This window comes from Mobula hypostoma, chromosome 15 (genome assembly GCF_963921235.1).
Source record: "Mobula hypostoma chromosome 15, sMobHyp1.1, whole genome shotgun sequence".
Classification (NCBI taxonomy): domain Eukaryota; kingdom Metazoa; phylum Chordata; class Chondrichthyes; order Myliobatiformes; family Myliobatidae; genus Mobula; species Mobula hypostoma.
The window spans coordinates 11463750-11491103 of NC_086111.1; the positions used below are offsets into that span (position 1 = coordinate 11463750).

The window sequence follows — 27354 nt, forward strand, 5'->3', positions numbered from 1 at the left end:
GCGGACCAATTTTGTCCCTCACTATCCTTTTGCTCTTAATATATGTGCAGAAGACCTGAGGATTCTCTTTCACCTTGACTCCCAGAGCAACTTGATGTCTTCTTTTAGCTTCCTGATTTCCTTCTTAAGTGTTTTCTTACATTTCTTATACTCCTCAAGTATCTCATTTGCTCCTGCCTGCCTATACCTGCTATGCACCTCCTTCTTTTTCTTAAACAGGCCCTCAATATCTCTGAAAACCCAAGGTTCATTAAATCTGTTATCCTTGCCTTTTATTCTGACTGGATGGAATATACAAACACAGTATTCTCAAAATTATACTTCTGAAGTCCTCCCACTTACCTGCTCTAACTCATTCCCTAATAGGAGATCTAGTATTGCACTCCCTCGAGTTGGGACTTCTATGTACTGATCAAAGAAACATCTGAAAAAAACTCTTTCCCTCCAAGGGGACAGATAAGAGGTTCTGTGGAAGAGATCGAGAATCCCGGATGGTCTGTTGCCTCCCTGGTGCCAAGGTCCGCGATATCTCGGATCGAGTTCTCAGTATTCTCAAGAGGGAGGGTAAGCAGCTAGATGTCGTGGTCCATGTAGGGACCAATGACGTGGGTAGGAAGAGTGAGGAGGTCCTGAAAGGTGAGTTCAGGGAGTTAGGCTCCAAGTTAAAGGACAGGACCTCCAGGATAGCAATTTCAGAATTGCTACCAGTGCCATGTGCAGGCGGGTTTAGAAATAGTAAGATAGCGCAGACCAACACGTGGCTGAAGACATAGTGCAGGAGGGAGGGCTTCAGATTTATAGATAATTGGGCAGTTTTCCAGGGAAGGTGGGACCTGTTCCGGTGGGACGGTTTACATCTGAACAGGAGGGGGACAAATATTCTTGCAGGTAGGTTTGCTAGAGAGGCTCCAGTGGATTTAAACTAGATACAAGGGGGGAGGGGAACCAGAGTGTACGAACAAATGCAGGGGAGAAGGAAGAAAAAGGAGATAGTAAAGTTGTTTGCACCGTTAGTGATAGAGAGTAAGAGGTGGAAAATTTCTTAAGTGCATTTATTTTAATGCTAGGAGCATTTTAAGAAAGGTGGATGAGCTTAGAGCATGGATTGATACCTGGAAGTACGATGTTGTAGCTATTAGTGAAACATGGTTGCAGGAGGGGTGTGATTGGCAACTAAATATTCCTGGATTTCGTTGCTTCAGGTGTGATAGAATCAGAAGGACAAGAGGAGGAGGTGTTGCATTGCTTGTCAGAGAAAATACTACAGCGGTGCTCTGGCAGATTACATTAGCGGGCTCGTCTAGGGAGGCTATTTGGGTAGAATTCAGGAATGGGAAAGGTGTAGTAACACTTATAGGGGTGTATTATAGACCACCAAATGGGGATCCAGAATTGGAGGAGCAAATTTGTAAGGCGAGAGCAGATATTTGTAGTTAGCACAAGGTTGTGATTGTGGGAGATGTTAATTTTCCACACGTAGACTGGGAAGCCCATACTGTAAAATGGCTGGATGGTTTGGAGTTTGTAAAATGTGTGCAGGATAGTTTTTTCCAGCAATACATAGAGGTACCAACTAGAGAAGGGGCAGTGTTGGATCTCCTGTTAAGGAATGAGATAGGTCAGGTGACGGAGGTATGTGCTGGAGAGCACCTTGGGTCCAGTAATCACAATGCCATTAGTTTCAATATAATTTTGGAGAAGGATAGGTCTGGACCCAGGGTTGAGATTTTTGATTGGAGAAAAGCTAACTTTAAGGAGATGCGAAAGGACTTAGAAGGAGTGGATTGGGACAAATTGTTTTATGGGAAGGATATAATAGAGAAATGGAGGTCATTTATGGTGAAATTTTGAGGGTACAGAATCTTTATGTTCCTGTTAGGTTGAAAGGAAAGGTTAAAAGTTTGAGAGATCCATGGTTTTCAAGGGATATTGGAAACTTGGTTCGGAAAAAGAGAGATATCTACAATAAATATAGGCAGCATGGAGTAAATGAGGTGTTCAAGGAATATAAAGAATGTAAAAAGAATCTTAAGAAAGAAATTAGAAAAGCTAAAAGAAGATACAAGGCTGCTTTGGCAAGTCAGGTGAAAATAAATCCAAAAGGTTTCTACAGTTATTTTAGTAGCAAAAGGATAATGAGGGATAAAATTGGTTCCTTAGAGAATCAGAGTGGACAGCTATGTGTGGAACCAAAAGAGATGGGGGAGATTTTGAACAACTTCTTTTCTTCGGTATTCACTAAGGAGAAGGATATTGAATTGTGTAAGTTAAGGGAAACAGGTAAGAAAGTTATGGAAACTATGATGATTAAAGAAGAGGAAGTATTGGCGCTTTTAAGGAATATAAAAGTGGATAAGTCTCCGGGTCCTGACAGGATATTCCCTCGGACCTTGAGGGAAGTTAATGTAGAAATAGCAGCGGCTCTGACAGAAATATTTCAAATGTCATTAGGAACGGGGATGGTGCCAGAGGATTGGCATATTGCTCATGTTGCTCCATTGTTTAAAAAGGGTTCTGAGAGTAAACCTAGCAATTATCGGCCTGTAAGTTTGACGTCAGTGGTGGGTAAATTGATGGAAAGTATTCTTAGAGATGGTATATATAATTATCTGGATAGACAGGGTGTGATTAGGAACAGTCAACAGTCAGCGTGGAAGGTCATGTTTGACAAATCTTATTGAAGTTTTTGAAGAGATTACTAGGAAAGTTGACGAGGGTAAAGCGGTGGATGTTGTCTATATGGACTTCAGTATGACCTTTCACAAGGTTCCAAACGGAAGGTTAGTTAGGAAGGTTCAATCGTTAGGTATTAATATTGAAGTAGTAAAATGGATTCAACAGTGGCTGGATGGGCGACGCCAGAGAGTAGTGGTGGATAACTGTTTGTCAGGTTGGAGGCCGGTGACTAGTGGTGTGCCTCAGGGATCTGTACTGGGTCCAATGTTGTTTGTCATTAATGATCTGGGTGATGGGGTGGTAAATTGGATAGTAAGTATGCAGGTGATACTACGATAGGTGGTGTTGTGGATAATGAAGCAGGTTTTCAAAGCTTGTCAAGTGATTCTTGTAAAATCATAACCAATGCACCTGCTATCTCTTCAGCAACCTCTTACACAAGTCTGGAATGTAGTCCATCTGGTCCAAGTGACTCTTCCACCTTAAGACCTTTCAGTTTGCCTAGCACTTTTACCTTCATAATAACATTCCAGCTCCCTGACACTCACGGACCTCTGGCACGCTGCTATTGTCTTCCACAGTGAAGCCTGATGTAAAGTACTTATCAAGTTTATTTCCGATTTCTTTGTCCCCCATTACTACCTCACCAGCAACATTTTCCAGTGGTCCAATATCAACTCTCAATTTCCTTTTACTCATTATATAACTGAGAAAACCTACAGTATCCTGCCTTATATTATGTTATCTTTTCCCTTCTTGTGGCTTTTTTGGTTGCCTTTTGTTGGATTTTAAAAATTTCCCAATCATCCATGATTCATCTGCCATATTCTCCTATTCTTACCCTCATTAGCCATGGCACTGGGAGTAATCCAGAGCTACCATCCTCAAGGTCCTGGTTTTTAACTTCTTTCCTAACTCTGCAGGACCTCATCCCATTCTCTACCCATGTCATTTGTGCCAAAGTACACAATATCTTCTGATTGCTCACGATCTCCCTTGTGAATTGTCTGCTTACTTTGGCTCTTACCCCTGCTCACCCTCTCATGGGTAGCTCAGCCAAATCCTCAGTACGTTGTCCTCAATAGGGCCACTCCCAAAATGGCCACTCTACTAAAAGCAGGTGAGGTGGTGGAAGCAGATATGATATACATATTGCAGCATTTACCTACATTCATTTATTTTCTCCATCTCCCTCTGTCTCTCTCCCCCTGCCCCATCCCTTTCTCTCACTGCAGTTAGAGAATTACCCTCTGAATTTAGGGACATGTATCTCTCCCTCTCCCTCTCTTTAGAGATACATACTTCGTAGTTGCTGGCATAAACTGAGGCATACCCTCTATCTCTATCTTTGGCACACACTCTCTCACACAAGCACATGCACACACATATTCTCATTCTCATTCTCTCTCTCACTCTTACTCTTACTCACTCACAGTTGTTAGGGAGACATACTTACGCTCTCTCTGAAGTGGTCATCATTTTTGCAATGTGATATCCTTTAATTTCTGTGTTACTCTACAAGGAAGTAGAGAAACATTGAGACATTTATTGAAACATCCAAATACATAATATTCCCAAAGAGTAGCCATAACATGTGAAAACAAAAAAGAATTAGCCAGATCTTTGCTGATTAAAATGGAGAGCCATTATATACTGTTGCAAACAATGAACTCTGCAGAAACTAGCTGAAGGCTGGGTCCCAGCCTTAACAGCTGATGTATCCTAATCACTGCCAGTTCGGCCCTGATTGTGCTGTGTTTGTGGACTTTGCATGATTTCACTCTGTGCAGGTGTTCCACTTTTCTCCCACATCCCACTGCCATCAACTGCCACCTATGAAGTTAATGTCAGAAAAGAATTGCTGGGTGCGTGTAAGAGTGAAGTTATTAAAGGAAAGTAGGAGCCAGTGTGCTCTTAAATACACAGCATAACTTCCTGTGTTTCATTAGGTATAGAATGGTCTACCTGTGTAGTCAGCTCCTCCGACTCGGAACTGTTTCCCGTCTGCTCACTGGAGGCCATCTCCTCATGGGACTGACGCAATGCCAGGACCTCACTGTCCACACTAGAAAGACAAACACTGAGGTCAACTATGCTGCTCATTACTAGCCTGGGACTGTCCTGCCTACCAGCTCGTGATAACTGAGAAAAGACACTCTTCTGGGCAAGAGACTAAAATAGGATCAAAGGTGATGCAAAGGGAAGTTGGATGCAGGGAATAATAGGGACTTTGCAACACCACTCCTCTTAGTCAGAGTTAATTATACATTTCAGAGCACCCTCCACCTTCTCCCCATATCTTTCTGGCATTCTGGAATATATCTTCCTCCTCCGAGCGTATGGTTTTACAACTCTGACTTCTCTTGCTGAGGGAGCAGAGAATTCCACAGCCTTACTTCTTCTGAGAAATAGAACTTCTCTTGACTTCATTGCCAGTCGGCAATATCCGAACTCCGAAGCCGTGTTTCCAGATTCTGGAACCTCCACCACAGGGAACACGTGTTATTTCCATACAATGTTACATTAGGCTGTTACACATCTTTTGTCAAAGAAGTACCTGCATAAATAGGTAAACCACCTCCATACAAGCAAGGACAGAAAACAGGGCAAAGTGAGTATACTTATTTATTCAGTAAGCTATGGGTCAAAGTATTTGGTGAGTACATTTCTAACTCTTCTGGCTTCAGACTCATTGCCGTCTGTTCTAAAATTGTTAGGTTATATGGGGGGTGTGTTCAAGAAAACAACGAAATGCCGTGGTACGGCAATCTGTTCCGGCACGTCATGACAGCGTTTTTAAATAGTCAAAAAAGCTCACTTTACAATTTAACTCTCACGCCGTTCACACCGACTGCGCGTTATAACAACCATATGGCAGTGCTTGCGCAGTACCAAGCAGAAGCAGAAAAAGCATTGTTGCTGTGGTGTTGTCATGACAGTGTTTTTAAACAACGGATATTAGGCATTTTCAGATTTATTCACTCTGGAGACCGTTTCTGAAAATCTCCATTTTCGGGGGATGAAAACGCCGCTTTAGTGTGGATGGAGGGTCAAAACGAAGAGAAAAAGCTTCATTTTCAAAATTACCCAGCGTAGTGTGGACGTAGCCTTAAGCAGGAACTAGGAAGAATTAGAAACATAGAAAACCTACAGCACAATACAGGCCCTTCGGCCCACAAAGTTGTGCCAAACATGCCCCTACCTTAGAAATTACTAGGCTTACCTATAGCCCTCTATTTTTCTAAGCTCCATGTACCTATCCAAAAGTCTCTTAAAAGACCCTATTGTATCCGCCTCCACCACCATTGCTGGCAGCCCATTCCACGCACTCACCACTCTCTGAGTAAAAAACTTACCCCTGACATCTCCTCTGTACCTACTCTCCAGCACCTTAAACCTGTGTCCTCTTGTGGCAACCATTTCAGCCCTGGGAAAAAGCCTCTGACTATCTACAAGATCAATGCCTCTCATTATCTTAGACACCAAGTTCACTCAACCTATTCTCATAAGGCATGCTCCCCAATCCAGGCAACATCCTTGTAAATCTCCTCAGCACCCTATATAGCTGCAACATTATCTCTCAGCTCCTAAATTCAATTCCACGATTGATGAAGGCCAGTACACCATACGCCTTCTTAACCACAGAGTCAACCTGCGCAACTGCTTTGAGCGTCCTATGGACTCGGACCCCAAGATTCCTCTGATCCTCCTCACTGTCAAGACTCTTACCACTAAAATTATATTCTGCATCAAATTTGACCTACCAAAATGAACCACTTCACACTTATCTGGGTTCAACTTATCTGGGATCTGCCACTTCTCAGCCCAGTTTTGCATCCCATCAATGTCCTGCTGTAACCTCTGACAGTCCTCCACACTATCCACAACACCTCCAACCTTTATGTCATCAGCAAACTTACTAACCCATCCCTCCACTTCCTCATCCAGGTCATTTATAAAAATCACAAAGAGTAAGGGTCCCAGAACAGATCTCTGAGGCACTCCACTGGTGACCGACCTCCAGGCAGATTATGACCCGTCTACAACCACTCTTTGCCTTCTGTGGGCGAGCTAGTTCTGGATCCACAAAGCTATGTCCCCTTGGACCCCATGCCTCCTTACTTTCTCAATAAACCTTGCATGGGGTACCTTATCATATCAGGAGGGCAAAAAGAGGTATCACATGGCAGCAGGGTTAAAGAGGTTTTTCAATTACAATACAAAGTAAAAGGATGACTAACAAGAGAGACTAGTGCTCTAAATGCCATTGGAGCGACTCTGAGCTCCAATTTATCTTTGGCATGTAGTAATTTCTTAGGATGTCAAAGAAATTAGGGTAATAAGCAATAAAGCTTTGGATCATATACATGTACATCGAAACATTGAAATATACAGTGAGATGCATAGTTTGCATCAAATCAGTGAGGAATGTCTGAGCAGCCTACAAATGTCACCATGCTTCTAACATCAACATAACATGCCCACTGTTTATTAATTCTAACTGTTCATCTTTGGAACTTGGGTAAAAACCGGAGCACCCGGAGAAAACTCAAGCAGTCATGGGGAGAACATACGAACTTACAGGCAGAAGCAGGAATTTAACTGCAATTGTTGATCACTGGCTGATGCTGTAAAGCATCTGCGCTCACCGCTACACTGCAATGAAGGAGGAATTTGTAGCCTTGAAGCACATCAAGGAGGGCAAATCTCCAGTGCCCGACCAAAAGTACCCAAGACTTTATAGGAGGCGAGGATGAAATCGCAGAGGCCCTTGCAGAGATATGTGCTCTGTCATTAGCCACTGAAGAATTTCCAGACGGCAGAAGTGTGGCTAATGTTGTTCCATTGTTTCAGAAGGATAGCAAAGACAGGCCAAGGAACTACAGGGCAGTGAGTCTGACTTCAGTTACTCGAAGGAATTCTGAGGGACAAGACCTACAATCACCTGGATAGCCAAGGCCTGATCATGAATAATTAGAATGTTTTTTTGTAGAAGGTTATGTCTTACAAATCTTTAGGAGTCTTTAGAAGAGGTAACTCAGGGGGATGATGAAGATAGGACAGTGGATGTTCTCAAGGTCCCAAATGCAAAGCTAATTTGTAAGGTTAGATGCAGGGGATTCAGGATTGACTCAGTGTTAGGAAGCAGAGAGTGACAGTTGAAGGTTGATTCTCCAACTACAGGCCTCCCGAGGTCAGTGTTGGGACCTCTATTATTTACTGAAATGATGTGGATAAGAATGTACATCACATGATTATTAAGTTTGCTGATACTAATTTAGGGAGTCTTTTTGATAGTGAAACAAGATACAATGAATTGCAAAGAAATCTTAATCAGATAGGGAGATAGGCTGAGGATTAACAAACAGATTTCAATTTAGATAAGTGTAAAATGATGCATTTTGGGTAGGATAGTACTTATACTGCATGGCAGAGCACTTGCTGAGTGATGTGGTACAGAAGACCCTGGGAGTATCAGTGGCTGCACAAGTAGACAGGGTGATGAAGAAAGCAATCAGCTTGCTGGCATTGAGGCTAGACGTAGACATATTAGGTTGTAGTTATATATATAAGTAATTGGTTAGACTGCAATTAGAGTATTGTGTGCAGTTTTGGTCATCTGTTAGAGGAAGCTGGAAAAGGTACAGAAGGGATTTATGAGGATGCTGTCTGGTCTAGGGGGCTTGAGTTATAGGGAGAGATTGTCCATTTTGGATCTTCATTCCATGAAGCACAGGAGAATGAGGGTGATCTCAATAAAGTCATGATCAGTATGGGTAAGACTTTTCCCCAGGACTGGGAGTCCGAAACTAAAAGGGCACAGATCCAAGATAAGAGGGGAGAATTTAAAAGAAACCTGAGAGTTAACTTCTTTACACAGAGGGTAGTGAGTACACAGATTAGCTGCCAGAGGAAGTTGTTAAGGCAGGTACAATTACAAGACTCAAGAGACATTTGGATAGTTACATAGAGGGGTGGGGCTTGGAGATATAGACTGAGCGTTGTCAACTGAGATGAGCAGGAAGGATATTGTGGTCAGCATGGAACCAGTTGGGCACAGGGACCTGCTTCTGAGCTGTATTACTCTTGTGACTCTAAATCCATATCTGATACGTGAAGGGAATTTAAAGACCTACACAAGGATGACAAGGTAAAGGGAAACTTGGATCACAAGAGAGGTGATGAATTTAGTCAAGAAGAAAAACAAAGCATTTGTAAGGTTTAAGGAAGTGAAAATAAAATTAAGCCCTTGAGAAGAAAGAAAATAACTCAATGAGGGAATCAGGAGAGCCAGAAGGAACCATACAAAGTCCTTGTCAAGTAGGATTAAAGTAATCCCCAAGGTATTCTACACATACATCAAGAGCAAGAGGATAACTAAGAAGAAGGGGGTACAAGGATAAAGGAGGAGCTTGCTTGGAGGCAGAAGATGTAGGTGAGGTCGTAAATGAGTACTTTGCATCAGTATTTGCCAAGGAGAAGGATGTGAAGGATAGAGAGATCGGTGTGAGGTGTAGTAATAAGCTAGAGCATTTTCAGATAAGGAAAATGGTTCTGTTGGATGTCTTGAAAAACATTAAGGTGGGTATGTCCCAGGTGTGATATACCCGAGTTTATTAAGAGAAGCAAGAGGAAAGATTGCTAAGGCCCTGGCCTAGATATACAGGTCCTCTGTAGCCAGAGGACTGGCAAGTAGTTAGTGTTGTTCTGTTATTCAAAAAAGAAAACTGGGATAACCTTGGATGCGATAAACCAGTGAACTGAATTGATGAAATATGAAGGTAAATTAGCCAATAATATTAAAGAGGGTACCAAAAGATTTTTCAGATATATTAACAGTACATGAGAGGCGAGGGTAGGTATCAGACTGCTGGCAAAAGATGCTGGAGAGGTGGTAAAGGGGACAAGGAAATGACAGATAAACTGAATAAGTATTTTGTATCAATCTTCACTGCCCAGCGCATCTAAAGATGTGAACTTCCCACTATTCAGGACTTTTACAAAGACAGGTGTGTAAAATGGGCCCGAAGGATCGTTGGGGACCTGAGTCACCCCAACCACAAACCGTTCCAGCTGCTACCATCCAGGAAATGATACTGCAGCATAAAAACCAGGACCAACAGGTTCCGGGACAGCTTCTTCCACCAGGCCATCAGACTGCTTAACTCATGCTGATGCAATTGTATTTCTATGTTATATTGACTATCCTGTTGTACATACTACTATAAGTTGCATATTAGGAGGAGGGAGGAGAAGATAGCGGCGCGACACAGTGCACACGGCTGTTCTGAATTGATATCGTATCCGTGAAGTAGGATGCCATGCACAATCCTGATTTGATAGAGACAGACGTGAAGAAGCACGAAGGAACATCTGGAGAAACTTCTGAAATACCTGCTTCGCTGCCGCTGCTACTATGCGATCGAGAATCTCTGGAGGGAAGGCCCCAAATCCTCGGCCTTGCCTGTTGCCGGGGCCGGGGTCAAAGCGCTCGGCAGAGATGGTGCTCGGTGCATCGGTGTCAGGGAGCTGGTCGGAGGCTCGGAGTTTTCGTACGGACTCAGAGTCGGACTGTGGTCGGATGCTTCCAGGATGCTGCATCGACAAGTTTGCAGCGCTGGAGGTTTACCGTCTGAGTGAGATGTTGGGACTTTCGAGAGACTTTGAGACTTTACCGTGCCCATGGTCTGTTCTTATCAAATTACAGTATTGCTTTGCACTGTTGTAACTATATGTTATAATTATGTGGTTTTTGTCAGTTTTTCAGTCTTGGTTTGTCATGTGTTTCTGTGATATCATTCTGATAAAACATTGTATCATTTCTTAACGCATGCATTACTAAATGAGAATAAAAAAGGACTGCGTGTCCTCATAACCTAATCTAATCTAATTTAGATAGAAACATAACGTAAAGAGTTTTACTCCTCATGTATATGATGTAAATAATAAAGTCAACTCAATTCCTGAAGGATCATTAGTAATACTTCCACAATCTATTCAGCTACATCTTTCAGAACCCAGGGGTGCAGTTCATCTGGTCCAGGTCACTTATCTACCTTCAGACCTTTCAGCATCCCAAGCATCTTTTCCCTAGTAATAGCAAATGCACTCACTTCTGCACCCTAACATTCTTGAACTTCCGGACTACTAATATCTTCCACAGTGAGGATTGATACAAAATATTTATTCAGTTCATCTGTCATTTCCTTGTCCCCCTTTACTACCTCTCCAGCATCTTTTTCCAGCAGTCCGATACCTACTCTCACCTCTCATGTACTCTTTATATATCTGAACAATCTTTTGGTATCCTCTTTGATATTACTGGCTAATTTACCTTCATATTTCATCTTTCCCCTCCTTATTTTAGTTGACTTCTGTTGATTTTTAAAAGCTTTCAAGTAGAGCTGTGGATGTTATCTACATGGATAACATATGACATTTGACAAAATTCTTGAAGTTCCACTAATCCTCGAGATAAGATGCATGGGATCCACGGTGACTTGGCTGCTTGGGTTCAGAATTGGTTGCCCATAGAAGACAGAGGTTAGTAATTGATGGAACTGGAATTCATGATGAGTGGAGTTCCACAGGGATCTGTGCGGGGACTTAAGATGTTTTACTTATAAATGACCTAGATAAATATGTACATGGATGTGTTAATAAGTTTGCAGACTATTCAATAATTGTTGATGTTGTGGGTAGCACAGAAGAGTGCTGAAGGAGACAGCGAGATACAGATCAGTTGCACCTATTGGCAGAGAAATGGTGTTTCTTTCATTTAAATGTAAGCTGGTGCTCCTTGGGAGATCAAATGTAAAGGTGCAATACACTGTAATGGCAGAACTTAAAACTGTTGATGTACAAAGGGATTTTAGTGTTCAAATCCATAGCTCCCTGAAGGTGGCCACATAGGTTGATTAGGTGGTATGTCATTCTTGAGTGATTGAATTCAAGAGCTGGAAAGCTATGTTGTAGTTTTATAAAACTTTAGTTAGGCTGCATGGGGAGTTTTGAATTCAGTTCTGGTTGCCTCATTATAGGAAGGATGGGTTAAGGCTTTGGAGAGGGTGCAGAAGAGGTTTCACCAAGATGCTACCTGGTTAAGGCACGTGCTATAAGAAGACCACAGTAGCACAGTGGTTCATCATCATCATCATCAGGTGTCATGCCCAGATTGAGCTTTGACTGCCATGGCCCACACACTCCTTTTTCGGGTCAAGTGGATCAATTCATTGGTAATCATTTCCAGTTCTCTGGCTGCTGTCTCCATCATCATTTGTCTTTGCCTTCCTTTTGCTTTCTTCCCTTCAATCTCCCATAATTACCGTGCATTCTAACTCCTCTTTCCTAATCACATGTCCAATGAAGTTACGTTGCCTTTTCATGATCTCATACATTATTTCTCTGCTCGTGCTTGCCCTGTTCATGATATGCTTGTTAGATATTCGTTTCGTCCATGATATTCTTTTCATCTTCCTCAAAAACCGTATCTCTGCTGCTTCAATTTGTTTCCTCATGTTACTAGAGATTGTTCAACAATCTGATCCATATAACATAACTGGATAAATGTAACATTTCAGTACTCTGAGGCGGGTTGTCATGCCTAGTTTAGTGCTGGTCAGTATACTCTTCATTCTCATAGCATAGTGGTTAGCACAATGTTATTACAGCTCGGAGCGTCAGAATTCAGAGTTCAATCCCAACGTCTTTGATAAGGAATCTGTATGTCCTCCGCATGGAATACGTGTGTTTTCTCGGAGTCATCCAGTTTCCTGCCACAGTCCAAAGACGTGCAGGGTAGGTTAATTTGCCATTACAAATTATCCTATAAGACTAAAGTTAAATCAAGTTTGTCAGGAGTTGCTGGGACAGCACTGCTTGAAGGGCCGGAAGGTAACAGTGGATTTGCAATTAAGAGGCCCTACGAGGCACATGTTCTTGCAGAGAGTCGGGAATATGGAGATTGGGATATGGCAGAAGGGATTAAATTAGTAGTTAAATGCCTAACTAAGTTAATTAGTTCAGCACAAATAAGAAGGGAATGATCACTTTATTGTGATGGTGCTATAGGCCCCCCAGCAGTCAATGGGAATTAGAGAAACAAATTTGTATGGAGAGGGGAGGAGTCAGCACCATTTAAATGCTCTTTTGTAGGTATCAAACACCGGCAAATGTTAATGCAGCGGCCAGTTTGGAGTGGCAGTGTCTCAGCTGTAAGCACTGAAGCTTTGGCTCAACAGTGCAGAAGCTGAGCAGAAGAACAGATAGTAGCAGCATACACAAAATGTTGGAGAAACTCGGCAGGTCAGGAAGCATCTATGGAAATGACTAAACAGACGACATTTTGAGCCAAGACTTCTTCAAGACTGGAAAGGAAGGGGGAATATGCTAGAATAAAAAAAGTTGGGGGGGATAGCTGGAAGGTGATAGGTGCAGCCAGGTAGGTGGGAAAAATAAAAGGCTGGAGAGGAAGGAGTCTGATAGGAGAGGAGAGTGGACCATGGAAGAAAGGGAAGATGGAGGGGCACCAGGGGGACATGATGGGTAGGTGAGGAGAGATAAGAGGCAGAGTGGGAAATAGAAGACGAGGGAAAGTGAAGGGAAAATTACCAGAAGGAGAAATCGATGTTCATGATGTCAGGTGCAGGCTGCCCAAGCTGAAGTATTGCTACTCCACCATAATGGCCTCATCATGGCACAAGAGGAGGCCATGGACTGACATGTCGGAATGGTAATAGGAATAGGAATTAAATGGTTGCCACCAGGAAATTCTGCCTTAGGCAGAGGACCAGCTCAGGAAGTGAAGCGATTGAGGTGAATGGTTAATCAGGACGACATCGGAGCAGAATTAGGCCATTTGGCCTATCGAGTCTGCTCCACCATTTAATCCTTATTTCTATCTCCTCAACCCCAGTTCCCAGCTTTCTCCCCATAATCTTTGATGCCATGTCCAATTAAAAACCTATCAATCTCTGCCTTAAATACACCCAATGACCTGGCCTCCACTGCTGTATGTGGCGACAAATTCCACAAATTCACCACCCTTTGGCTGAAGAAATTTCTCCGCATCTCTGTTTTGAAAGGGCATCCCTCTATCCTGATACTGTGCCCTCTTGTCCTAGACTCTCCCACAATGGGAGACATTGTTTCCACATCTGCTCTGTCTATCCTTTCAACATTTGAAAGGTTTCAATGACATCTCTCCTCATCCTTCTGGAATCCAGCGAGTATAAACCCAGAGCCATCAAACGTTCCTCGTATGAAAACCCTTTAATTCCTGGAATCATCCTTGTGAACCTCCTCTGGACCATCTCCAATGCCAACACATCTCTTCTAAGATGAGGGGCCCAAAACTGCTCACAATACTTAAGGTGAGGCCTCACCAGTGCCTTATAAATCCTCACCTTAAGTATTGTGAACAGTTTTGGGCCCCACATCATTTCTGATGCCACCACAATCTCTAACGCTACCTCTTTCGGAACCCTAGGGTGCAGTTTATCTGGTCCAGGTGACTTATGTACCTTTCAGCTTTTTAAGCACCTTCTCTCTTGTAACTGCACCCATTTCTCTTCCTTAACACACTACATCAGGCATACTGCTAGTATCCTGATGTAAAATACTCATTTAGTCATAGAAAGTCATAGAAAATTACAGCACAGAAACAGGCCCTTCAGCCCATCTAGTCTATGCCAAACCATTTAAACTGCCTACTCCCATTGTCCTGCACCAGGATCATAACCCTCCATGCCTCTACCATCCATGTACCTATCCAAACTTCTCTTAAACATGCATGCTTGCATGCACTACATGTGCTGGCAGTTTGTTCCACCCTCTGAGTGAAGAAGATTCTTTGTGTTCCCTTTGAACCTTTCACCTTTCAACCTTAATCCATGACCTCTAGTTGCAGTCCCACTCAACCTCAGTGAAAAAAGCCTGCTTGCATTTACCCAGTCTATGCCACTCATCATTTTATATACCTTTATCAAATCCCCTCTCAATCTTCTACATTCCAAGGAATAACATCAAAACCTTTTTAATCTTTCTTTATGACTTAGATAATTTAAATATCTCTACCTGGGCCCAGGAAATTTCTGTACCTGTCTCCCACAGGGTCTGAGAGAACATCTTGTCAGGCTCTGGGGATTTATCCACCCTAACTTGCCTCAAGATAGTAAACATCTCCTCCTGTTTAATCTGTATAGGGTCCTTGGCCTTGCTGCTGCTTTGCCTCATTTTTATGGACTCTGTGTCCATCTCCTAAGTAAACAGAAATGCAAAAAATCCATTTAAGATCTCCCCCATCTCTTTTGGCTCCACACATTGATCAATATTGTCCCTTACAATACTTTTACTCTTAACATAGCTGTAGAATTTCTTAAGAGTCTCCTTCAGCTTGTCTGCTAGGACAACCTCATGCCTTCTTTTAGTTCTCCTGATTTCTTTGTTCAGTGTTCTTTTGCATTTCTTATACTTCATTAGTCCCTGTTTGCTCCTACCTGCATATACTTGCTAAGCACCTCCATTTTTTTCTTAACAAGGGCCTCAATATCTCTTGAAAACGAAGGTTCCCTAAATTGTTACCTTTACCTTTTATTCTGCCAGGCACATACAAGCTTCGTATTCTCAAAAATTCACTTTGTAAGGCCTCCCACTTACCAAGCACACCTTTGCCAGACAATAGCCCGTCTCAATCCACACTTGCTGGATCCATTCCGATACCATCAAAATTGGCCTTTCTCCTATTTATATTCTCAATCTAAAGACAAAACACATCTTTTTCCATGTTTACTTTGAAACCAGTGGCATTATGATCACTAGATCCAAAGTGCTCCCTGCACAAACTTCTGTAAGCTGCCCTGTCTTATTCCCCAATAATAGATCAAGTATCATATTTAGTTCATCAGCCATTTCCTTGTCCCCCATTATTATTTCTCCTGCCTCATTTTCTAGTGGTCCTATATCCACTCTCACTTCTCTTTCACTTTTAACATACTTGAAATTAACATACTTGAAAAAACTTCTGATATCCACTTTGATATCATTTGCTAGCTTGCTTTCATATTTCATCTTTTCCATTCTAATAATTTTTTAAGTTGCTCTCTGTAGGTTTTTAAAAACTTCCCAATCCTCTATCTTCCCACTAATTTTTGCTTTGTTGTATGTCCTTTCTTTTGCTTTTACAATAGCTTTGACTTCCCTTGTCAGCCATGGCTGTACTATTTTACCATTTGAGTATTTCTTCATTTTTGGAACACACGTGTCCTGCACCTTCCTCATTTTTCCCAGAAACGCATGCCATTGCTGCTCTGCTGACATCCCTGCCAGCAGCTCCTTCCTATTTACTTTGTCCAACTCCTCTCTCATTCCACTGTAATTCTCCTAATTCTACTGCTACATCACACTTTACTTTCTCCCTATCAAATTTCAAGTTGAACATAATCATATTGTGATCACAGGTTCCTAAGGGTTCTTTTACCTTAAGCTCCCTAATCACCTCCAGCTCATTACATAACTCCCAATCCAGTACAGCTGATTCCCTAGTAGGCTCAATGATAAACTGCTGGAAAAAGCTATCTCTTAGGCATTCAACAAACTCATTCTCTTGAGATCCATTACCAACCTGATTTTCCCAATTGACCTGCATGTTAAAATCTCCCATGACTACCATAACATTGCCCTTTTGACTCACCTTTTCTATTTCCCGTTGTAACCTGTGGTCCACCTCCCAGCCACTGTTGGGGGGCCTGTATATAATTGCCATCAACGTCCCTTGCAGTTTCTTAATTTAACACACAAGGATTCAACATCTTCCGATCCTATGTCACATCTTTCTACTGACTTGATGCCATTTTTTACCGGTAGAGTCACACTACCCCCTCTGCCTACCTTCCTATCCCTCCGATATAACTTGTAACCTCGGACATTCAGCTCCCAACTACAACCATCCTTCAGCCACGATTCAGTATTAGCCACCACGTCATACCTGACAATCTGTAATATTGCAACAAGATCATCCACCTTATTTCTTATACTGTGTGCATTTAGATACAGCACTTGAGTACCTTATTTGCTATCCTTTCTGACTCTGCATCCCTATTGATTTGATACTCAGCCTGTTGGCGGCAACTAAGTCCCATCACCTGCCTGCCCTTCCTGACAATCTGACTGCATGCTATCTTCACTTTTTTACCATCCGTCCTTTCCTGAGTCTCTTCACTCCGTTACCACCCCAGTGAGTCTGTAAGGAAAGTCTGGCAAGGTAGTGCACATGATGGGACGGATAGTTTAAAGTGTGTTTATTTAAATTTCAGGAGTATTAAGAGGTGAACTTGGAATATAGATCAGCAATGCTGTGGCCATTACAGAGATTTGGGTAAGAGAGATGGGAATAGATGCTTAATGTTCCAGAGATTAGATGATTTAGAAAATATACAGAGGAAGATTATAGAATGAAAGGAATTGCACTACTAATGAGGGATAATGTTGCAGCTCCGCTCAGTTTAGACATAATGGAGGGCCCATACACTGAGTCTATATGGTTAGATCTCTGCAGGGGGGTATTAAATTGGAGAAGGGCAAACTACAAGAGTATTAGGCAGGAGCTAGAGAGAGTTAATTAGGAACATTTGTTTCAGGGAAGATCCACATTTAACATTTAAAGCTTGTTCAAACATATTCCAGTAAGAAGGAAGGACAAAAGTGGCAAAGTGGGGAACCCTGGATGACAAGAGAGATAACGAAGAAAAAGAAAATTTATGTAAGGTTCAAGAAGTTAGAATGAAAGGGGACCCTTGAGGATTATAAAGAAGCTGGAAAAGAACTCAAGATGGAAATTCAGAGAATCTGGAGGGGCCATGAAAGGTGTTTGAAGAGTAGGATTAAAGAGAATTCTACGCCATTCTGTATATACATCAAGACAAGAGCATTACCAGGGAGAGGGTAGAATCCCTCAAGAATAAAGGAGGGTACTTGTGCTTGGAGGTGGAGGAAGCAGGTGAAGTCTTAAATCACATACACAAGAGAAGCTGGAAATACAACATAACACGCACAAAATGCTGGAGGACCTCAGTAGGTCAGGCAGTATCTATGAAGGGAAATAAACAGTCCACATTTTGGCTGAGACACTTCATATCTATGGAGAGGAATAAACAGTCCATGTTTTGGGCTGAGACTCTTCATCAGGACTGGAAAGGGAAGAAGCCAGAATAACATGGTTAGGGGAGGGGAAGGAGTACAGTCTGGAGGGTACTAATATGCTGGGGCATTTTGAGATAAGGAAGGAGACAGTGTTGGGTTTCTTAAAGGACACTAAGGTGGATAAGTCCACAGGGCTTATGGAATACACCCCAGGTTATTGAAAGGTAAGAGATGAGATTGCTGATGGCATGATTAATCTTTGTGTCCTCTCTAGCTATAGGCTTGGTTCCACAGGATTGGCAAGCAATTAATGCTTCCCACTATTCAAGAAGAAAACTAGGAATAAACCAAGAAACTATAAACCATTGAATCTCATGTCAGTTTCAGGGAAGGTATTGGAGAAGACTTTTAGGGATAAGATTTATGACCATATGAAAACCATGAACTAATTGAGGATAGTCAGCATGTCTTTCTGCATGGTAGGTCAGGTCTAACCAACCTTATAAAGTTTTTGAGGTGCTTAGCAAGAAAGTTGATAAAGGAAAGGTGGTGAATGGATATTAGTAAGACCTTAGGCAAAATTCTGTATGGATGCCTGATCCAGAAGGTCCAGTTACTTGGCATTCAGGATGAAGTAGCGAGCTGCATCCATTATTGACTTAGAGGGAGAAGCCAAAGAGTGGTGGTAGATGGTTGTCTCTCTGACTGGAGAATATGTTCATTGTACAAATTCAATGAACTGTCAGAGGTTTCTAAAGCAAGTACATTGACAACATTTAAAATGTATTGGACAGGTACATTGACAGGAAAGGTGTAGCGCAGGGGTTCCCAACCTTTTTTAGGCTATGGACCAATACCATTAAGCAAGGAGTCCATGGACCCCAGGTTGAGAACCCCTGCTTTAGAGGGATATGGACCAAACACAGGAGAACAAGACCAGCTCAGATGGGAATCTTGGTTGGTATGGGCCAGTTCATCCAAAAGGCTTACTCCATGGTATTCAACTTTGAGGTAATGAGGGTGATTGATGAAGGTAGAGCCATGGATGACATTTACATAGATTTCAGTAAGATGTTTGACAAAATCCCTCATGGGAGGCTCATCCAGAAGATTAAGGTGCATGGGATTCAGAATTGGGTTGCCCATAGAAAACAGAAGGTATTGGTTAATGGGCCTTACTCTGGCTGAGGTCTGTGATGAGTAGTATTCCACGGTGATCCACACTGGGACCTCAGAAGGTATTGGTTGATGGGCCTTACTCTGGCTGAGGTCTGTGATGAGTAGTATTCCACGGTGATCCACACTGGGACCTCTGCTGTTTGTGATATACATGACTGACTTGAATAAAAATGTGACAGGTGGGTTACTGAGTTTGCAAGCAATACAAAGATTGATGACATTGTAGACAGTGTAGAAGATTGAAAAGGATACATTGGGATCAGTTAGAGATATGGGCAGATAGAGTTCAAGCTGGGAAAGAGTGATGTTTTACACCTTGGGAGGTCAATTGAAAAAAGAAAGTACAGAGTAAATGGTAGACCTCTTAAAGGCACTGAGGTACAGTGTGTACTTGGGACCCTGGTCCTTTAAGTGGTTATACAAGTGTATAAGGTGGTAAAGAAGGCATATGGCCTGCTTACAGAGCAAACTCAATAGGCTGAATGGCCTAATTTTGCTCCTATGTCTTGTCTTATGGTCTTGCCTTCATTAATGGTGGTGTTAAGAGCAAAGAAGGCATGCTACAGCTACAGTATATAAAACTTTTGGTCAGACTGCACTTGGACTATTGCATGCAATTCTGGCTGCTGCATTACAGGAAGGATGTAGAGTCTGCAAAGAGGGTGTAGAAGAGGTTTACCAGGATGCTGCCTGGATTAGAGGGTATGAGCTGTAAGGAAAGATTTGACAAGTTTGGCTTGTTCTCTTTATACAGTGTCAGAGGCAGAAGGGAGACAATGATAAACATCTTTAATTATGAGACACATTGATAGGGTAGGTGGTCAGCAGTAAGGAACCCAGTGGGTGGGATATTGAGGCTTTAGTCAAGAAATAGGAGTATGGGTCAGGTCAGACAGCTGGAATTCCTGGAATAATAATACATGCATTTGGATAGACAGGGACAGTCAGCACAACTTTATTGTTAGAAATTTGTGATTCTGCATTGTAATCTGCTCTAGAATGTTAGATTACATGGGATCCAGGAAGAGCTAGATGATTGGATACTAGATTGGCTTAACAGTAGGAAACAGAAGGTGATGGTGGAAGGTTTTTTTATGGACTGAAGACCTGTGACTAGTGGTAATGTCAAATGGATTGATGCTGGGCATGTCATTTGTATTCTCTATCAATGATTTAATACAAGTGTACAAGGCACTGTTAGCAAATTTGAAGATTACACCAAAATAGGTGGTGAAGAACAATATCAAGAATTAAACAAGATCTTGATCAGCTGGGGAAGTAGGTTGAGGAATGGAAAATGGAAATTAATTTGGATGGGCTTGAAGTGTTGCACTTTGAGAAGGCAAATGAGAGCAGGATTTTCACAGCGAATGGTAGAATCCTAGGGAGTGTTGTAGAAGAGGGACCTAAAAGTACAAATACACAGCTTCCCAAAATTGGTGTCACAGGTAAACAGAGTGATAAAGAAGACTTCTGGTACACCACCAATCAGTCAGGGCACTGAGTACAGAAGTTGGGATGTTATGTTACAATTATTCAAAATGCTGGTACGGCCACATTTGGAATATTGTGTTCAGCTTTAGTCACCCTGCTATAGGAAAAATGTCATTAAGCTGGAAAGACTTCAAAGAAAATTTATGAGGATATTGTCAAGATAGCATGAATTGCATTGTGGAGAGAGGTTTGACAGACTAGAATCTTATTCCTTGATATGTAGGAGACTGAGGACATCATGAGGACATGTGAATTCCCTCAGGCTTGGAAAATTAAATATGGAAGATTTAAGGTTAGAGAGGAAAGATGAACCCGAGAGGCAACTTTTTTCACACAGAGGGTAGTGTATCTGAGGTACAAGCTGCCAGAGGAAGCTGTTGAGGTTGGTACAATAGCAGTATTTAAAAGAAATCTGGACAGGTACATGGATAGAAAAGCTTTAGAGTGATATTTTTCAAATTTACTGTCCTATATACAAGTTATATATGTGCAATGAAAAACTCAATTGCTGCAGCATCACAAGCACATAGCAACATTTACAAACTAAACCATGAGAAGGAGCCATGAGAAGGCCTTGGCGGACAAGATTAAGGAAAACCCCAAGGCATTCTACAAGTATCATGAAGAGCAAGAGGCTAAGACCTAAGAGAATAGGACCAATCAAGTGCGACAGTGGAAAAGTGTGTATGGAACTGGAGGAGATAGCTGAGGTACTTAATGAGTACTTTGCCTCAGTATTCACTACGGAAAAGGATCTTGGTCATTGTAGGGATGATTTACCGTGGATTAAAAAGCTTGAGCATATAGACATTAAGAAAGAGGATGTGCTAGAGCTTTTGGAAAGCATCAAATTGGATAAGTCACTGAGACCAGACGAGATACACCCAGGCTACTGTGGGAGGAGATTGCTCATCATCATGGCTTGTCACACCAGACAGCCAGCCACTCTAGTGTTGTTTGGTTGATGTTGACCAGGTCAGTGTCAGCTAAATCAGGTGAGAGTGGGCAGTTGCACAGACCGTGTTCAATATTCTGCATCCTTTCGCCATATTCACAGAATTCGCTGGTCTTTAAACCCCACTTCACCATATTGTCTCCCGTCCTACAAACTCCCGCTCTCGCTCTGTTGAGAGTGCACCACTTCCATCTGTCAAGCAGTGCCCCGTCTGGCAACATTTCTGTGGGGTCTTGCACTGTATTGTTTGGTGGGGTTCTGGCTTCTGTCAATCCTGTATGTTTGGGGGAATGTTCCATGTGGTAGTTCCTCTACTGTAGCAAACTTTTTCCTTGATTTTAGGTGGTTGGAAACTGGCACATGATGATGTAGTGGGTGCCGTGGATCCGAGTTCTGTTTACCTTTTTCAATTTTTGTTGTAGTGTGTCTTCGGATCTCTGGGAGAGCAATGCCTGTTAGTCTGTAAATGATATTAGTGGGTGTGGGGCGCAGTGTGCCCGTGATTATTCGGCAGGCTTCATTAAGCAACGGGTCTATTTTCTTGGCATGGGCTGATCTGCCCCATACAGGTGCACAGTATTCTGCAGGTGCATAGCAGAGTGCTAGGGCAGTTGATCTAAGTGTGTGAGCATTAGCTCTCCATTTCGTGCCTGCTAATTTTTTCAAGACAGAATTGCGAGAGCCAACTTTCCCTCTGAGTTTTTGGGTGTGGGTGGCAAAGGAGAGCGTCCTATCCAGTGACATGCCCAGGTAAACTGGAGTTGGATGGTGTTCGAGCTCCTTCCCACACCAGAAGATCTTGAGTTTCCGAGCTGTTTCTCGATTCCTCAGGTGGAATGCACACACTTGAATTTTTGATGGATTTGGATTCAGAGACCATTTTTCATAATACTGCTTCATTGCTTCGAGGACTGCTGTAAGTCGTACTTCAACTTCTTGGAAGGAGTTAGCTTGTGTTGCTATGCATAGGCCGTCTGCATATATAAACCTGCATGTGTTACGAAAGGTTGGTTGGTCGTTTGTGTAGACATAAAATAGTAGAGGTGCCAGGAATGATCCCTGTGGTAGTCTGTTCTTTTGTGGACGCCACCTACTCTTAATTCCATTCATTTCTACATAAAATCTATGATTTTCTAGGAGGCTTCTACCAGAGGAGATTGCTGATCCTCTGGTAATGATCTTTGCATCATCAATGGGAATGGGAGAGGTTCTAGAGGATTGGAGAGTTGCAGATGTTGTTCCCTTTTTCAAGAAAGGGAGTTAGAGATAGCCCAGGAAATTATAGACCAGTGAGAGTCTTACTTCAGTGGTTGGTAAGCTGATGGAAAAGATCCTGAGGACAGGATTTATGAACATTTGGAGAGGCATAATATGATTAGGAATAGTCAGCATGGCTTTGTGAAAGGCAGGTCGTGCCTTACGAGCCTGATTGAATTTTTTGAGGATGTGACTAAACACACTGATGAAGGTAGAGCAGTAGATGTAGTGTACATGGATTTCAGCAAGGCATTTGATAAGGTACCCCATGCAAGGCTTATTGTGAAAGTAAGGAGGCATGGGATCCAAGGGGACCTTGCTTTGTCGATCCAGAATTGGCTTGCCCATAGAGTGGTTGCAGATGAGTCATATTCTGCATAGAGTTGGGTCACCAATGGTGTGCCTCAAGGATCTCTTCTCTTCGTGATTTTTATAAATGACCTGGATGAGGAAGTTGAGGGATGGGTTAGTAAATTTGCTGATGACACAAAGGTTGGGGGTGTTGTGGATAGTGTGGAGGGCTGTCAGAGTTTACAGCGGAACATCGATAGGATGAAAAATTGGTTGAGAAGTGGCAGATGGAGTTCAACCCAGATAAGTGTGAGGTGGTTCATTTTGGTAGGTTAAATATGATGGAAGAATACAGTATTAACGGTAAGACTCTTGGTAGTGTGGAGGATCAGAAGGATCTTGGGGTCCAAGTCCATAGGACACTCAAAGTTGTTGCGCAGGTTGACTCTATGGTTAAGACGGCATATGGTGCATTGGCCTTCATCAATCGTGGGATTGAATTTAAGAGCCGAGAGGTAATGTTACAGCTATATAGGACCCTGGTCAGACCCCACTTGGAGTACAGGTTTCCCCCGCCATCCGAAGGTGAGCATTCCTATGAAACGGTTCGTAAGCCAAAATGTCGTAAAGCGAAGAAGCAATTACCATTTATTTATATGGGAAAATTTTGTGAGCGTTCGCAGACCCAAAAATAATCTACCAAATCATGCCAAGTAACACATAAAACCTAAAATAACAGTAACATATACTAAAAGCAGGAATAATATGATAAATACACAGCCTATATAAAGTAGAAATACTTTTCCACAATCATTGCCGGCACTGTTCGCCGAAGCAAAAATCTCACACCAGCGCTCTCGGCAGAAAATCTCACGCAAGCACTGTTGGCAAAAACACGGTACAAGCGCTGTCCACTAACCTTTAAGCTATGAAGCCCCCATATCATACCAAATAACATGTAAAAATACACAGCCTATATAAAGTAGAAATAATGCATGTACAGTGTAGTATCACTTACAGGAATCGGGAATATAGCTTGCCGAGCACACTGTGTCAGACTGAGTCGTCGCAGGTTGGGTGGTGCAGTGGCCCCCACCCTCCAGGCCGCCGACCAATACATTGCCGCGAAGTATGCCGGAATGCAACGGTAGCCAGGAGGCACACAGCACATCTTTAAGAAAAAAGCCGAAATAAACAAGCTAATTAACTAGGTGCCACCTGAGACGTAATTGTCGGCCCAGATCAGTGCCGATTGCCAATTGCATCGCCTCTTATCTGGGCCGACAATTACGTGTCGGCAGCACCTAATTAATTAGCATGTTTATTTCGGCTTTTTTCTTAAAGATGTGCTGTGTGCCTCCCGGCTACCGCTGCATTCTCCATGAATCGGTACAGTATCTGTCCGGGGCCCGGGGTTGGGGTGGTGGAACACGGGGGTGTCATCTCATTGTTTGTTTCCATTAGAGCAGGCAGCTCATCTTCTTCTACCACTGCCCACCTCGATGTCGAAGGTCGAGGTTCATCATCTGCTGCGGCTGATGTGGAAGGCTTGCTTGACTGCTGAGCCTCGCGCATTTTTCTATCACACAGTTCTTTCAAAGGACTCAAACCATCCTGCAAATATCCCCCAAACCGACGTACCCTTTCAAAATTAAAGTGGTACTTTATCATTACCCATTTGGTTTCGATTGTTATCCTCTTTTCTTCCAATTGCATCAGCTTCTCATCTATCAGTTCTTGGTCATGTGATGTCGAAACCTCTTCAACATCATCTTCGTCAACTTCTACAAGCCAAACTCACGTTGTCCTTACTTCGTTCACCACGATTAAAACGGTTAATTATGTCAAGTTTTACGCTAAGTGTAACACCCTTACGAGCTCTTTTAGGCTTTTCCGATACCATAGGACTCATCTTGCAAACGGCTGCTCACAGGCTCATGTTAAAGCAATGCTGTTCCGAATCCCGGGGAGAGCGGCTGCTTGGGGCGCGTGCTGCCTTATATTGCGCGCTGCTTTTTTTTCATAACAGTGAAAACACCTTCTGAAAGCGAAAACAGGGTACTAATGTAGGTCTTTCGTAACAGTGAGGTTTAGTAAAGCGAACGTTCGAAAAGCAGGGGGCACCTGTACTGTGCTCAGTTCTGGTCACTTCACTATAGGAAGGATGTGGAAACTATAGAAAGGATGCAGAGGATATTTACAAGGATGTTGCCTGGATTGGGGAGCATGCCTTATGAGAATAGGTTGAGTGAACTCGGCCTTTTCTCCTTGGAGCAGCGGAGGATGAGAGGTGACCTGATAGAGGTGTATAAGATGATGAGAAGCATTGATATTGTGGATAGTCAGAAGCTTTTTCCCAGAGCTGAAATGGTTAGCACGAGAGGGCACAGTTTTAAGGTGCTTGGAAGTAGGTACAGAGGAGATGTCAGGGGTAAGTTTTTCATGCAGGGAGTGGTGAGTGTGTGGAATGGGCTGCCGGCAACGGTGGTGGAGGCGGATATGATAGGGTCTTTTAAGACGCTCCTGGATAAGTACATGGAGTTTAGAAAAATAGAGGGCTATGGGTAACCCTAGGTAATTTCTGAAGTAAGTACATGTTTGGCACAGCATTGTGGGCTGAAGAGCCTGTATTGTGCTGTAGGATTTTTATGTTTCTATGTAAATCTAAACTAAATATAACAGAAAATTATACAATTGGAAAAAAAAATCAAACTCCAAAGTAGTGCAGAGTAGTCTTGGTGAAGCTATACTGAGGTAGTGATCAGGGTTTTGCCAGTGTGTTCAAGAACTGACCACAATGGTAGAACTCTTGGAGATTGAAGGGAAATAGCTATTCTTGTGGGATTTCAGGCTTCTGAACCTCTTGCCCGACAGTAGCTATGAGAAGAGGGCATGGCCTAGATGATTGAATATAGATGTTGCCTTCTTGGGTCAAACACTGCCAAAGAGGACCAGATGTAGATCGGTATCTTGATTAGCATGGATGAGTTGGGCTGAAGGGCCTGTTTAGAACACTCTAACCAAGAGGGTCATGGAGATATTAAAGAATGATATGGTGTTTAGATATTTAGTGAAGGAAAGAGAAGCAGAGGTAAAAGATCAGATCAACTATGTTGATGGTGAAGAAAGCAAAAGAGACCAATTTCCAGCTCCTGCTCCTTTCCTGGAAATTATGTTAAAATTCAACTCAACAGTATTTAAATACAACATTCAAGTATCTGACAACACACATCAAAGTTGTCGGTGAACGCAGCAGGCCAGGCAGCATCTCTAGGAAGAGGTACAGTCAACGTTTCAGGCCAAGACTCTTTGTCAGGACTAACTGAAGGAAGAGCTAGTAAGAGATTTGAAAGTGGGAGGGGGAGGGGGAGATCCGAAATGATAGGAGAAGACAGGAGGGGGAGGGATGGAGCCAAGAACTGGACAGGTGATTGGCTAAAGGGATATGAAAGGATCATGGGACAGGAGGCCCAGGGAGAAGGAAAAGGGGGAGGGGGAGAAAACCCAGAGGATGGGCAAGGGGTATAGTCAGAGGGACAGAGGGAGAAAAAGGAGAGAGAGAGAAACAATGTGTGTATATAAATAAATAACGGATGGGGTACGAGGGGGAGGTGGGGCATTAGCGGAAGTTAGAGAAGTCAATGTTCATGCCATCAGGTTGGAGGCTACCCAGACAGAATATAAGGGGTTGTTCCTCCAACCTGAGTGTGACTTCATCTTTACAGTAGAGGAGGCCTTGGATAGACATATCAGAATGGGAATGGGATGTGGAATTAAAATGTGTGGACACTGGGAGATCCTGCTTTCTCTGGCGGACAGAGCGTAGGTGTTCAGCAAAACGATCTCCCAGTCTGCGTCGGGTCTTGCCAATATATAGAAGGCCACATCGGGAGCACCGGACGCAGTATATCACCCCAGCCGACTCACAGGTGAAGTGTCGCCTCACCTGGAAGGACTGTCTGGTGCCCTGAATGGTGGTAAGGGAGGAGGTGTAAGGGCATGTGTAGCACTTGTTCCACGTACAAGGAAATCTTGACTAGCTCTTCCTTCAGTTAGCCCTGACGAAGGGTCTCGGCCCGAAACGTCGACTGTACCTCTTCCTAGAGATGCTGCCTGACCTGCTGCGTTCATCAGCAACTTTGATGTGTGCTGCTCAAATATCTGATGTGCTGATATTGAAAACTAAGCCAAATCTCCATGGAAATGCTGAGAAAGAGATACCCATGGTTGCCAAATGAAACAAAATCTCTTCTGCATGCACATGACAGAATACTATGCCCAGCTTTGGTTACTTTGTTATTGCAAAAAGATGATTAAATTGAAGAGAATGCAAAGAAAATTTACAGGGATATTGCCAGGACTAG

At 42.8% G+C, this 27354-nt stretch overlaps 1 protein-coding gene across 1 annotated transcript in view; it reads right to left on the bottom strand.

Annotated features, from left to right (window-relative positions):
- The window catches only part of LOC134357162 (FYVE, RhoGEF and PH domain-containing protein 5-like), a 209189-nt gene that overhangs the window by 162912 nt on the left and 18923 nt on the right, over positions 1 to 27354 (bottom strand). Inside the window, exons 3-4 of the mRNA XM_063068460.1 lie at positions 4642 to 4741; positions 4133 to 4191 (exon numbers count right to left, since the gene is read on the bottom strand). Of these exons, the coding sequence (XP_062924530.1) occupies positions 4133 to 4191; positions 4642 to 4741 (159 nt within the window). The remainder of the gene's footprint in view (positions 1 to 4132; positions 4192 to 4641; positions 4742 to 27354) is intronic.